Here is a 15,910-nt window from a genome sequence, read left to right on the forward strand (position 1 = left end):
ATCCAACATGGCGTCGCATTAGCAAAAATATAAAAACCGACGCCTTTTCTCATAGCACTGTCTCACTATTTAATTTAGTCAAGTAACATTATTTATTGATTTTATTAATGCTTTGTGGTGTATATCAATTTAGGTTATTATGGTATAATACACCAAGTTTTACGTTTTAATAGCTTTTTTTATATTTAGTACCTAAAAATAAAAAACCAAAAAAATGGCGTGTTCAAAAAATTTCGGGGAAAATAAAAAATAATGTGAAATAAAATATATTTTAAATAACACTGTTAATTACTAATTAGCTATTTCGATTATTTATTAACATTTGATGAGTTAAATCTATTTTTGACATATTGAGTATACCGCCTGTTTGTATGAAATACTTCTTATTTCTAAATGTGCGTCAACATGACATGTATTTTTTTTAATTGTATAATATTACGTGTTTATTAAAATAAAAAATAGCCCGGAGGCAGACATCATTACAAAAGTGATATTTTCTATGAAATTGTTTAATGCCTTTGCAGAAACATGTTTTTTTCTAATTTTTTTTTTAATTCATAGATGTATAATTATCTATGGAAATTGTCTATGGGCTAGTATTAATAACAAGTGCATTTTGTGTGCTTTTTTTGACATTTATTTACACTATCATAATTAAATAATATCTTCATTTGGTACACATTTATTGTTTTACATTTGGATTATATAAATCAGTTTTAATACCAAAATGGTAATACAAATTGTAAAGGTTCTACACGTCGTATTGTGCGCTTTTGATATGACAGTTTTGAGACATCCTGTTTATTATAAAATGCTTATCTAAAACGTATCGAGTGGGATTGAAGCTTGCATGATCCCAACAGTGGCCTTGGGACTATTGAAAACGAGTTGTAGAACAATTTAAGTATGTCAACCGAGTGACATCTGACCACCATGTGGGCGAACCTCCAGACTCCATCAGGCATCTGTTCTTCGCTTTATATAGCCTATATCGGTTATTTAAATTACGTAGTATTGTGATCAAAAAGTAAAGTGAAATTGTCATTTAAAACTCTCGGGAAGGCAGGTAATTTTTTTCCCAAGTTGGCAACACTGTCTATAACATATGCCAAGCGTATGTCACAAATTGTAATATCATTTGACTCGGCCAATACCATTTTGAAGGATGTTTTATGTCTCAAATTATGATTGTTCGATGTGACACTGCATTAGTTCTTTGCTACTTATTTTTAACCAAAAACTCGACTCATATCAATCCACAACCACTATATTTGCCCACTCAAACTCAAAAGGCAAATGCGGTGACGCCATTTTAACACGACTGAGGAAATAAAAACAAAGTGGAAGGCCTTGAAAGCGGAATGATTTGTAGGCATAATTGCGTTTTACTTTGAAGTGAACGAAATTGATTTGGAAGAATAAATAAAGAATTTACATTTGATAAACAAAATTTTTCTTACTTTTTGATCACAGTGTTACTTATTACTCATAGAAGAATCCCGAGAACAACTCGTTGAACATGCCAATGATGCCTAGTGTCACCATATTTTTTCCAATTGTTATATTGGTCACCACAACAATATTTCAGTTTTACATTTAATTAATAATACTTCAACACTAAACACGTCTTAAATACGATTTATGTTATAATCAGAGATACATTATTCGGAAGCATATATATATATTATTAAAGGGTTAGCTTATTATGGAAGAGACTTTTAAAAGTACAAGCAGATTCCACACAAGTTTTTTTTCGGTGACAATCGACAGCTGATTTGCCGTATAAGCAAAGTCATCAATAAATGGATCATTTTTCCCTGCGCTTTTTTTATGTTTTCTCTGTATAAATATACTATTCAAGGATAATCATGTTCTTGTAAGAAATGAAACGTACCACATTGGCTATTATGTTGAAAAATAGTTTTTTTGGTCAATGTACAAGCTTTACGGGTAAGATCTCGTAGAAGGAGGAATGGTAAATAAATGTGACTAATACCAGAAAGATGAACAGAAGACAATAAGAAGAATAGAAAATGAACAAAGAAAATAAAATAATTAAGTGAAAAAATAAATATAAAAAAATATTTTCTCTGTCCCTCCAAGGTAAGAGGAGCACGAAAGGTTGCCCAAAAACGGGGACAATGATGATTAAAGTAAAGATAAGAGAATGTGCCTTGGACAACAGCCCTTAATTCATATATTAGTAAGTAGAAGTCTCCTCCATAATTTCTTAGCACATGAAACACTAGGTAAAAATGCATCCTAACATTCAATCTCTAGTTATAACAATCGCTTACAGCAAAAGCTAAGATATATTCATTAAAAAAACATTGTAAATTCCATATCAAAATGCGGGTATACATAAAAAACAATATTGCGGTAGCAAAAAAATTTCTAAAAACCAATAGCACAATATAAAAATATATAATATATATCTTTTTGCACTGGCACGTTAAAATTTCAAGGCGTTTCGAAAAAAAAATTATGATATTCATATTGCTTACACATCCCTAAACTAGTGATGTTCGAAAAAATCGATAATTAATTCACCTTTTTAAGAAACTTAACATATTTTCTTACTGTTTCACGTTCTTAAATTCTGGTAACAGTACCCGGCAATAAATATTACACATCGACCTTTTGAAAGAGACAATTGGCTAATTTCGTCTTCGTAGAGCACTATCTCTGTCGCACGAAATACGACTGAGAAAACGTCACACAGGTAGTGTGGGACAGAGATAATGCTCTACGAAGTCGAAATAAGTCGAATGTCTCTTTCTAACGGTCGTGCAAAATTTGCCGGATACTGTAAGCTATATCAATGTCAATATTTAAAAAAAAATATTTGGTATTATCTATGTTAATTTACTTTTGACTATATCAGAATTAAATATCAAATTTAAAATTGTTCGGACTTAAAACTATATAAAAGCTGTTCCTTTAATTAAGCCAATATTATTTAATCGATAAAATAATACATCTAAGCACTAATGTATAACTAAAATTATACAAACAAGGTCATTTTTACGAATTAGTATTTGGTACATGCATTACGTCACAAACTAAAACGATGTTATATAATCTGTGACGCGAGCTGCCCGTTTCGCGCTCATTTAAAAAAAAACAAAATGGCAGTTGTGGTTGCGTCAGAATGACAATTATAAGAGGTACTGTTATTGATTTAACCCATTTGCATTGTAAATATTTAAAATAAACCCATATATTAAAATATTCATGTGAATTAAAAATGTTCATATTTTAAACTATCGTGAATCGTAAATATTGTCGTATAAACTATGTATACAGGTTTTTTGTTAATTAATTTGTTTATCATATTGTAAGTATATGACCTATTTTAATTTATCTAATTGATAAATAATTTGATATTTTTATATTTAGAACAACAATTTTTAGTTTCAATTGTTGACTAACCGACTTGGGTGCATTGAAAAACATTTAAATATATATTTATTTGTGTGCGCGTGCGTGTATTAATGCAAATGGGTTAAATCATGCATGTTAGACATTTATCTGTTAATTTTCGTATTTATTTATAGTGTAATATAAAACTGGCAATTTAATAATACATGAAGTAAAATACATTGTATTATAAAGATTTTTAAAATCGGAGCAGTTCGAAGCATTTATGACAGCGTTAAGGGTGTGATAGACAAAAAGTCCATAAACCCTCCTGTAATGAGAACATTCTGTACCCTGATTGTCACATTAATATTGTTATTACACCTACTATGTAACCAATAATGAGAATTTCACAATAAAATCCATCAAAACAACTACAACAGTCATCCGAATAAATATCAAATATATATATACACATTGTTAATAAATAAAAAAAAAACATTATCCAAAACAAATATCCGGTAAAAAAAGTCGAAATAAAATCTCCCTGAACAGTTAATACATAAAGTATATAAATTAGAGAGATATCAACCGATTTCAACAAGTTCAAATGTAAGATATAGGGTGTAAAAATAAATAAAGAAATGTGTATCTAACATTTGAACTGCATCTGGAATATGATCATGTTACAAGAACACACATTTCTTCTTTTTCCCTTTTGGATTCGGTTTCATGTCGATTCTCTCAGCCTCCTGGAAACGACGGACTAGTCGGACTAGTTCATGGAAAGCCTGGTCCACGTTCATCCTGGCTTTGGCGCTGCACTCTATGTACGGCACCTTCAGCTCCCGAGAGAGTGCATGAGCTTCCTCTAAAGATACCTAGACGAGACAAAAATAGTATCCTGTAAGTCCTCGGGCAATCACATCTGGTGGGAGGAAACTTAACTGGTTACGCTCTTCTTGACAAACAACTGTTTACTTCAGCCAATATGGACAGTCCTCTGTACATGCCTGGACGATGAGACTCCTGCTCATGTACTACTCCAGTGTACAGGGTCAATATTGTACAAAGCCTAAATTCATCAAGGTGCCTTCTCCTCCTGATTTCCAGATCACTGGCAGTGTCAAGTGTCAACTAGTTTTTCTCAAGGAATTGGATTGGCTAGAGTTAAAGCCAGCCCCAATGTGAAAATGTTTTAACAATATCATTGCTAGTTACAGGTCTCACCCAGGTAGATCTTGCACTGTCATGGTACATACCTCCTAGTGGGGATCATACCTATGCCCAAAATGTTTGGTGCTCCACATTTATTGAGTCCTAACCAAATTCTAAAAATGACTGTTGGCTGGTAAGAATAAACTCTTTTGAACTTCTTTTTAAACATAACATTGCATATTTATTTAACACTAGGAATAAAAATTATTAAGTCTATGTGGACATCTGTGTGCGGTATTTCAATATTATGATCATTATTTAAGCTTCCTCTGTAGATTTCCAGGCTGGATGAGAGTGTTGCGCAGACATTAAAGTCATCTGTCCACCCTATACTACACTTACCCCATACTCTACGCTACAGAACCTTAGTCGCAATGGCCAGTTCTACAAGCAACATGGCTTACAATACATTATGAACCTATGTAATATCTATTTAGTTTATACATAGAAAAACATGTGAAATAATTGTAATTAAGTGATAATAAAGCATAAAAAAATTACTCAAACTAATGTATTAGGAATGTTTATAGAAATGACTACCAAAACACCCTGTCTGAATTCTTTATTGGTTCGTCATATATCAAAGTGCATTTGTAACCTTCCTTATTTAAAGTTAAAGAATATCATTATAAGATATATCAATTTGATTGTATTTTTTTTTCAATCAAATTTGTGAGCGGAGATGGAGGCCATTCTGCCTATGTCATACCTTTAGACGCTTTTCAGTGATAGACGAGGAACTCCTAACAAGTCTTGGAACTAGGAAATATCAACATACCACTCTCTGATGCTCCAGATCTGCCTTGTTCCCCACCATCAGCATAGGATACTCATAGCGGTCCTTGACGCGCAAAATCTGCTTGTGGAACTTATACAGCTCGTCGAAGCTCGCGTGGTCGGCCACGGAGAAGACAAGGAGGAAACCCTCACCAGATCGCATGTACTGCTCGCGCATCGCGCTGAACTCCTCCTGACCAGCTGTGTCTAGAACTAAGATAACAATAGTTTTTTTACATTCATTCATTGTTTTGCCATGTATGTCATTTCTAGGAAACATTAAAAAACAAATGAAAAATAATGGTTTATCGTAGAGGAATAAAAGTTTAGGGTCGTACGTATTTTTGTATGCTATATCATATAAAAATAAAAACAAAAAATGTTGTCCAAAAAATAAAAAAAAATTAGGAGTGGACCACCCTGAAAAATTAGGGGGAAGAAAAGATGTTGTCTGGTTCTCCACCCTGGTCGCTATGCACGCTGAGATTCATCAAAATCGGTCGAGCCGTTTCGAAGGAGTTCAATCATGCACACCGTGACACGAGATTTTAATATATTAGATATAATTCCTGAAGTAAATTAAATTATGCTTTGAATTTACATAAGAAAATCACGATTTTCACGAGACAATTTATAAATGGAACATATTGTATAATTGTCCTTAAAAAGTAACTATTAAGTTTCTTGGCAGGTTCTTCTAGAGTCTAGACTTGAATCTAGACAGAATCAATATTCAGAATCTGCCGCTATATGGATAAAATTGGGAACAAATACTATATCTGTACAAATAAATAAAATTGGAGTGTCTTTTTGTAATATTAAAATTTTTATTTACTACATGCACATGAATATATATACTTAGTCTTGCCATAAATATTGTTATAAAGAAAAGCACGATTTTTTTTTTATACGTAACATTTATTCCTTTCATAGTGAGTTAGTTTAATACATCAATATATAACTATTAAAAATATACAATGTTTATTCGAAGTGGTCTCCATTGGCTGCAATACAGTCTTTTAAACGTTGAGGCCAGTTATCAATAGCAGCACGAACTCTTTCTAGAGGAAAATTCTTCACTGCCAACCGAATGGATCGTTTTAGGGACTCCAAATTATCATGGCGTTTAGAGCAAGCCTTACTCTCTAAAACTGACCATAAATCATAATCCAATGGATTTAGGTCAGGACTTGACGACGGCCAGTTTTCAGTGCTGATAAAGTCCGGAACGTTAGTTTTCAACCAAGATTGGGTGGATCGAGCTCTATGACCCGGTGCCGAGTCTTGTTGAAAGCACCATTCTTTGTTATTGAACATGGTGTTAGTTAAAGGCTTAACTACCGTCTCAAGAATGGTATTTTGATAAACTTGTGCCGACGTTTTAATACCTTTTTCACAAAAATATGGCTCAGTCACCCCTTCATAGCTAACACCCCACCAAACCATCACTGAAGTGGGATAATGCCCACGTTGTACTCTGTTTACTAATTGCGAAGCTTCTTTAGAGCTTCCAGCATAAATACGGTCATTTTGTTTATTAAAATACTGCTCAATTGTAAAAATTTTCTCATCCGTAAACAAAATTTTTTTGTGACCTCCCTTTGCGTACCGCTTAAGTAGTTGTTTGGATTTTACCACCCTATTCTTCTTTAAATTATCAGTTAAGAAGTGACCAGTACGTCTCTTATAGGCTGCAAGTCCTAAGTCATCTTTTAATATACGCGACATGGTTCTAGGAGCTATCTTCATCTCCCGAGATAAAATCTTTTGCTTACGGACAGGATTTCTTCGAATTCTTTCCCTAACTGCTTTAATCACCTTTTTCACACGAACGGTACGTGGACGGCCAGATCTTTTTCTGTCACAAACAGAGGAGGTATCATTGTACCTATCAATAGCCCGGTAAACAAACATTTGACTAATACCAAGCGGGTGGAGGGTTTTAAAAATTGCACTTTTCTCCATACCTACTTTATGTAAGGCAATCACAGCGATTCGGTTCTCTTTATCACCCCACTCCATTTTAATATAACAAAATATTTAACAATATAATGGCGCGAAAATAAGAAAACACATCAAGCAATCATATAAAAATGACAGATTCCAAATTCAAACGTAATATTTTCTTTTTTTGAATAGTAACAGTATTTATGGCCAGACTAAGTAGTACATATACCAAAATTACACATTTTTATATTTTTATTATATGTTTGCTGGATGCGGCTAATCTCTTAAATGGCTAGACCTATTTTGACGTGACTTATACTGGCATATAGCTGATATAAGGAGCAACTTAGGCTACTTTTGTTTTGGAAAATTCTTTACCAAAAAAAAACTATTCTTTTTGCTAAAATCCTCGCAGACCAATTAGCAGGCACAGTTTTTATGGAATAATAATATTAGTGTTTCATTTCTCAATTTTCAATTATGACAGAGAACCAATTCTACTCCTAAAACCTTATATTAAAAAGGTTGCCAACCCTTGCATGCCTTTGTGCTGTATTAATTAAAAAAAAAACTATTTTTACGACCAATTCCAAATAATTTTAACCCTAAAATGTACATAAACATATACATTATAACTTGTCTTGAATTTCACTTGAAAAGATATGTTCTTATCATGATATAAGATTATAAATAAAAATATATACTCACTGTCCAACTTGGCTGGTATATCATCTATCACACATTGCTTCGTATAACTGTCTTCAATGGTAGGGTCATAGTCCGTCACAAAGTAACTCTGAAATAAATTAAAAACAAAATTAAAGGCACACATTTTATTGGGAAACAGGCAGGATAAAACTTATTTTCATTAAAATTTTTATCTGCATTCATTAAAACAGCTGACTGCCTGAAGAACTCAACACAAACCTATGATTTAGAGATACCTAAGTAAGCTTACACTCCAGCATACATCTCCATCTAAGTTGTTCCAACTTCTAGAAGGAAATCACTTGCTCTGATTTATTTCTTCTGTCATTTGCTTAGCATCAGCATAAACAATGAGTACTTCACTCACTTTTGGTTTAACAGATGACATAGTCATAATGACTGAGACCGTGTAAGACCTGGGTACATTGCTAAAGATCTCAATAGAATCTCAAGAAAGTAGGCTTTAATTACAATGACAAGAAATTCATGTCAAATATTCATGTCAAATGTCCATGTCAAACTAACTCAAGTATTCGGAGGTGCCATGCTAGAAATTCTAGAAGATTGGTTAGGTCCAACTTCAATAAGAAAATCATTCACTGAATCCAATCTAGACAGCGTTCGGGAAGCTCAGAAACATATACTTGTCCAAAATACCGCAATGTATGAAGACATAGTTCTTTCACCAGCTTCTTCCTAATGATGACATAGGGATGTGAGACTTGGTCGTTCAGTATGGACCTTACAACTCAAGGTCGCCCAGAAAGCAATGGAGAAGGCTATAAGAAAACGAATCAGAAACGAGGTCTGCGGGAGAAACAAAATAACTGATGTAACTCGAAAAATAGCTTGTCTGAACTGACAGTAGGCGGAGCACATAGCTTGTGTAGACTTTAGGTTTGACTCAGCATGGGTAAGATAGATTAGCCTTCCACTACTTGAAACGACGCCGTCAGAGCAGGGACGCGTCTCGCTACGGCCCTCCGGAGAATGGTGTTCCCCTACCATAAACGAGCCTTCGGAGTCGCAAGAGTTTAAGATGAGGGCCCTAAAGTCCCACTAGCATCGGCGATTCTGAGGCAGACGATGGTTCGATGTGATCTCGAACAATCGTGATAGCACCACGAGGGTTTCGGGGGTAGCGTGAACCATACACCCATACCCAGGACGGGCTATCTAAAATGACACAGCGCGAGGCAAGACCGTGTGGCGATCACTGATCGGGAGATACCGCGATCTCCCATATAGCGCAGAAGGCGACCACCGGAGGAGAGGTTTTAGTGAGTAGGAATCCCACATACCCCTGCCCTACACCCAGAGGCGAGGCATCTTAAACGTCCCGAAGATTTCCCCCCCGAAACCAAAAAAAAAGCCTTCCACTACTTGTATGGACGGCCGTGGCTCTTTCTGCAAGACCGACATCATCCAGAAGGCCGCCAAACGGGATCGGTAAAGGACAGATCGCGTTCGGAGACGACGCCGCGTAACCGTTCTCCGGAGAATGGTATTCTTCTACCAGAAACGAGGACTTCGAAGACGCGGGTGTTTAGAGTGGGGGCCTTAAACTCCCACTAGCTTCAGTATAAAGCGGTCGCGTGGACTACGCATACCCCAGGACTGGCTATCTAAAATATCAAAGCAGGAGAAAAGATCGCGTGGTTAACTCTGACACACACTGATTTCGTGGTCTCTCACATCGCGAACGATCATTGGGGAGGTTTTATTGGATAGGAATCGAACATAGCCCTGTCCTACTCCCAGAGGCGGGGTATCTTGAAAATTCAAATTTTCCCCCGAAACCTAAAAAAAAAATTTCCCACTAGATGGACCGATGACATAATCAAGGTCACTATAAGTCTCTGGAGGCTGACAGTTCAAGAGCAGTTATGCCTATGCATTACAGTTTGTGTCTATCGGCTGGAATGATAATCATGAAAAGCCAAATTATGCCAAGATATGTTCCGATTCTTCCTAAAGTGCCATCTCACAAAGGTTCCATTGGATTAATCTTAATCTTTGGAATCGAGGCTCTAAGAGTTAATAGGCGCTTTTTCCAAACCACTGGTGGAATTTTTTTAGCCAGGATGTTAGTCTTCTATCAACACTTCACTCTCCGAGAATCTTTAAACCAAACTATTGTATAGTAAAATAAACATCATAAATAACCTTACAGACGCAACAATGAGAGTATACATTTCCACAGTACTACACACCACAGTATTATGTAGATAGTAGATGTATGAAAAATTATAAACCTACAAGGTTTAAAATATTACAAACAGTTATTAATGTGAGAAGATGAGTAAGGGACCTTGTTAGTCACAAGTTAAGAAAAACATAAAACAACTCAGAATTTCTGAGAATATATATATATATTTTTTGTACAGACCTATCTTATATTTTTATGTATAAAAATTTTTGGTATGGCAACATAAATACATGTTCCTGTCAATTTTTTTATCTAGGTAGAGCAACATCTATCTCACTTGATGTTAAGTGATGACAAGGTCTACAAAGCTACATGCTTGCCTATTTACTCTTAACTTAAAGAATCTCAAGTTATAACTAGCTGAAACAATGCTTGTAGGTTGTTCTCTACCTTGGCTGTTTGCTCTATAAAAATAGTAAATACTTAGTGTGGGTTCGTGCAATTTCAACTGTGGGAGTCATAAATCCGAATCTATACTTGCAAAATAAACTTCCTAAACTTCACAAACCTGAGTTCAATGTAACAACATAACCTTGAATTAAGAGTATCCATGCAAAAATATCTCAAAATTTCCCTGTTAACCTTTTAAGTGCCATGAGGACCGTCGGATACCTCACGATACCCAACAATAGGTGCCGTGAGGGCCGCCGGCTACCTCACGATACCCAACAATAGGTGCCGTGAGGGCCGCCGGCTACCTCACAATTTTTCATCTGTACATATAAGGAATATTTTTTTTCCGACCCTCTGGTAATTATAAGCTTCATTAGGCACCTAGCAACTGGATCATGGGATGATATACGATTTGCAGCATGTTTTAGAAGCGGTTACCATGGGTGCCAATAAGACTGCGAGCTGCCTCACTTTTTATATAAAATTTACATTACAAAATGTATATAGAAACCTTTCTTTGTATTGAATTCACAATTTATTCATATTTCAAAGCTGGCTTTGAAAACCTATCGTGTTTTCTGTGTTACAAAAACGTGACCCGCCGGCGACCTCATGGCACACCGAGTACTCTGCTGCCTTTAAGTGCCATAAAGGTCGCCGGCGGTCTCAGTACATAATGATATACATGTGTTATATTCATTCATAGAATGTAAAGATCCCAAATTTTCACATAAGAAAAGCCTACACTTGATATTTCCATTTGGCACCTGGGGAAGTTATGGCCAAAACAGCTTGGCAGTTAGAAGGTAAATGAAACTTATTAAATAACCTCAGAAAATAAAGTATTCAATGTAAATTCACAACTTTATTTCTCTTTATAGTGAGTCAAGATACATAAATCTGAGACTTCTTACAATAATATATGTCTTATTCTATTGTTTAACTAATGTAAGGGTCGATTTGGAGACTGTGAGTCTGAGCTGGTACTCTGGTGAGCAGAGATTCCCCGGAAACCTAACCCAGAACTGACGCTGTGACCATCTGATGTCCCTAACATTCTTAAGTTGAATTTCTAAGAAGGGATGTCGGATGTTTATGTTGTTTTGCAGACAGCTTATTTGGTAGAGTATATTCTTGGAAATAAATATAACTTCTTGCCTAGTTAGCACATTATTCTGTAGTGTGAGACATCTGCAGATATTATAATTAGTATGAAAATATATAATGTTTTCGTTTTCTCTACAGGGATACATGCAACATACAATTCCCCATGTAAAACACATGGATTTTTCTGCAGACAGAAACATTTAACGACTACCTTTCTGATTTATCAACAATGCACTTTCAAGCATTGCAAAAATTATTTTGCCCTTATACCCCTCCAAATATATCGACTCTGTTATGGATTTAAAAAACTAACAAAAAATATTCAGCCTATGAATCACATTGCCCTAAATTTTATTCTGAACTCATAACAGATTTTTTTATTAATATTAAAAATAAATTAACTAAAACGGCATACACAATAAACAAATATTCAAATGCCAAAAATCCTTGGCAATAATGTTGCTCGATTATTTTGTTTTAATTAAGGCTATATCTGACAATATGTGTCAAACAAAATAGTTAAACTTTTGTGTAAAAGATGTGTTGTTGTGGAGTTTGTTCTGACTCATCTCACAGAGTCAAAAATTAAAAATATTAAGAAAAAGTTAACAATAAATAAGAGTTCTTGCACCCTGTGTTTAGCACTAATTGGTGTAACATAACTCCTGAAGATACCCCATGGAGAGGTGAAACACGTGTTGAGTGGTTAAATGGTGGCAGTTGTGTAATTTGCATTGTTTGCCGCATATGCATTTATCAGCGGGCTGTCAGGCGGTGCATTTTGTTGCATGATTACCACTGCATGTGCGGAAGTAGCTAAATATTGGTCCTTTTCTTAAATAAAAGTTCTCTTGTAGGTTCCAATATTGAAAAAAATAATTTTATCTTTAACACTATACAAAAAACTAGTGTTTTTTTTATAATGATAAACTAAAGGCAATGCTTGTGACACACTGAGCTCAGGTCAGACTGTCAATCAATTTTAGGTAGAGGGCTGGATGATATTGTTCGACAACCTCTTCATCTGCCTGTTTTTGCCCTGTGTGCCTATTCAGCAAACTCAATGTAACTTCTAGCTATTCAGCATACTCAAAAGGCCAAAGCGGGAACACTGTTTTGACAATATTGAGATGGTACCCAAAACTAGAAAGGTCTTGAAGGCCATTAAAAGACTATTCTGACTGTTTCAGGGGATGAAATTCATTTCGAAGAATAAATAAAGAAGTCACATTTTATGAACAAATTGAACTTTCTTTTTGATCACAGATTTATATGCATACACTCGGACCCATGAAGTATTTGTTTACACTTTTAATTATGAAATTTGGGCGTTATGAGTTTATTTCTTATATATTGTGCATCTATTACTATTTTTCATATGAGTATTTTAATTTTAAAATATAAATTATTATGTATGATGTTATACTCAAATTTCTTTAGTAATATTTAATACACTTGTTATAGTAATTCTTCTCTTTCCTAAGCTACAGTATTGCTATCAAAATTGTACAGACATTTAAATTTGACAATGCTGCAGTCAATATGGTACTGTATTATCATTGTTATTTATATTTTCTGAAAATGTTGATTATTAAATAAGATACTATACATTCATTGACAGCCATGCGGCTATATATTGACCCCTTTAAAGCTTTTACTATCAACAATAACTATGTATACAAGTAATCAAAATTATATTCATCCTATATAAAGAATGTCAAAGATTTACTTATTGAACTAAATATTTCTATGATTCTAACACTGTTCATAAATTTTCAGTAATTAATTAAGAGAGTAGCAATGTAGAATTCTAACACCAACGATGACGCCAGTGGGCGGCGTCAGAATTTAGACCTTGGCTTGAAACAATTCTTACACTATTAATAAGTATGATCGTATACGAATCATTTTTAATACAAACACTGATAAAATTTACCGCAATCATGATATAGATATAGATAAAAATTGGAATAAATTAAAAATATCAGGTCAGATAGACGTAGGCGTTTGGTGCCTAATAGGGAAATATTCACCTGAATAAATTGTATTGTGATGGCGCTCTTGCCGACGCCGCCTCCGCCGACCACCACGAGCTTATAGCTCTGCGCTTGTGGCCGCTCCGCCCGCGACATTATCGACCACAGCACAAGGATAAACTAACAAAAATAAATCTAATTTATCTATCGCACAGCTTGATGACGACCTGCGATGATTCAATTGATACGTCCCGTTTCACTCGTAGCGTTGACAGATTCAACGTGCCTAATACGCGAATGTTTCTAATCAAAGTCAATTTTGTTTAAAATGAGGGAAATCAAATAAAATAAAATAAATTAAAAAATGTTAATACTATTCAGTAATTCTTTCGATTCATTCATTAAATTTAGTTCATAACCTATTATTATCAGTGATAATTTGTAGCAAATGTAATAAATAAAAACTTTTAATGTTTTGTTTATATGCGTGTAATGGATTTAAAAACTCAGCTGATTGTAATGTTGCCAGGTATCTAAGTTTCTAAATAAATACTATTTTTAAATACATAATATTAACCTTATAAAGTGTTTATACAATTGTGTGATTATATAACAAGAAATAAACATATAGATACACAATTAAATTGATTCAATATGAATAAAAATTGGTGCAACTGTAAATTATAAAATAATAAATGAAATGGATAAAGCACATTAAATCAAAGAGTTAAACGAATAAAAGCAAATAAATTTGCTATTAAATAAATGTTCTAATTACACTTAATTGAAATTTATAAATAAACATTACATACAGTACATTTCATCATCATTATAAAATAAATTTAATATGAAAAAGCGTAAATTTAGTTCGGATATCATTTTCAAATCCAAATAATCGACCAAACTGTAATAACGTAGGTATTAAAAGTTATTTTAATACCTTAGTTATTGCAGTTTATTTTGTATTTGCAGTAGTTAAAAAAAATTCATACATAAAATGACAACATTAGATGTCTGCCAATATTTAACTGTCCTATAAGTCGTATTCAAACTGACTGCTGGCATATATTGCTATTTAATTTCACGTTATTTGACAATAAAAATGTTTTCAACGAGCTCTCAGAGAAAATTTTGGACATTTAGCGACGAAAATGAACTGGCTCGTCACCGGGAGAAACACAATTTGGACTTTATATCAAAACACGGTCATCATATTGACGAATATCAAAGATACAACTTCTTTTTATCACCAGAGGAGGAGAGACTGTTACTGCGACAGTATGAGCTGCATTTAAAGGACTTTTGTAAAAGATTTTCGCCGCCCATGCCGAAAGGTGTTGTTGGTACCGCATTCCATTATTTTAAGCGTTTCTATCTTTACAACTCCTCAATGGATTATCATCCGAAAGAAATTCTTGCGACCTGCGTTTACTTGGCTTGTAAAGTAGAAGAGTTCAATGTCTCTATCGGTCAATTTGTCGCAAATATAAAAGGAGATAGAGACAAGGCTTCTGACATCATTTTAAACAATGAATTATTACTTATGCAACAATTGAATTATCATTTAACAATACACAATCCTTTTAGACCTGTTGAAGGATTTCTTATTGACATTAAAACTAGATGTAGTCTCGCTAACCCTGAAAGACTTCGAGGTGGTATAGATGAGTTCCTAGAAAAGGTGTTTCTAACTGATGCATGCCTTCTATATGCACCTTCTCAGATAGCATTAGCAGCAGTCTTACACGCGGCAAGTAAAGAACAAGAGAATCTAGATAGTTATGTTACAGATATGTTATTTCGTGATGCCGGACCAGATAAGTTAGCAATTTTAATTGAAGCTGTAAGGAAAATTCGTTCCATGGTGAAAATGGTGGAGACACCAGCAAGAGAACGTGTGAGATTAATCGAGAAGAAGTTAGATAGATGTCGGAATCAAGAAAATAATCCAGACAGTGAGATTTATAAGAGACGCATGAGGGAAGCATTGGACGAAGATGATATTCCCCACACTGGACCCAGTAGAATGTCTTTGGACACAAGTGGAGTGACACAGGTTCTGTCGCCTTCAGCGTCTTAGAAAATTAAATATATAATTGTAATGTGATTATGATAAGATTTTGATTAAATGATATATTTAATTTTGTGTCGATTTATTTGTATTTCAATTACTGTTCACCATCAATGAATGTAACTGTCTAATTATTATTTATGA

The 15,910-nt window shown here is 34.2% G+C and overlaps 2 protein-coding genes across 2 annotated transcripts; one reads left to right on the forward strand and one right to left on the reverse strand.

Annotated features, from left to right (window-relative positions):
- Positions 1 to 250: 250 nt before the first annotated feature.
- On the reverse strand, positions 251 to 13,936 carry Ras64B (ras-like protein 2). The gene is made up of 4 exons (XM_068763543.1): positions 13,753 to 13,936; positions 8,011 to 8,098; positions 5,357 to 5,568; positions 251 to 4,241 (listed from the first exon to the last, which is right to left on the reverse strand). The coding sequence occupies exons 1-4, from the start codon at positions 13,849 to 13,851 to the stop codon at positions 4,047 to 4,049; spliced, it is 594 nt and encodes a 197-aa protein (XP_068619644.1). The 5' UTR covers positions 13,852 to 13,936; the 3' UTR covers positions 251 to 4,046.
- Positions 13,937 to 14,718: 782 nt separating this feature from the next.
- CycH (cyclin H) lies at positions 14,719 to 15,836 on the forward strand. The gene has a single exon (XM_068763488.1). The coding sequence runs from the start codon at positions 14,798 to 14,800 to the stop codon at positions 15,773 to 15,775; it is 978 nt and encodes a 325-aa protein (XP_068619589.1). The 5' UTR covers positions 14,719 to 14,797; the 3' UTR covers positions 15,776 to 15,836.
- The last annotated feature ends 74 nt before the right edge of the window (positions 15,837 to 15,910 follow it).

Source organism: Battus philenor, unplaced genomic scaffold, assembly GCF_028537555.1.
Source record: "Battus philenor isolate CCGP_79_NKW_IND1 unplaced genomic scaffold, ilBatPhil1.0.hap1 SCAF_18, whole genome shotgun sequence".
Taxonomy (NCBI): Eukaryota; Metazoa; Arthropoda; class Insecta; order Lepidoptera; family Papilionidae; genus Battus; species Battus philenor.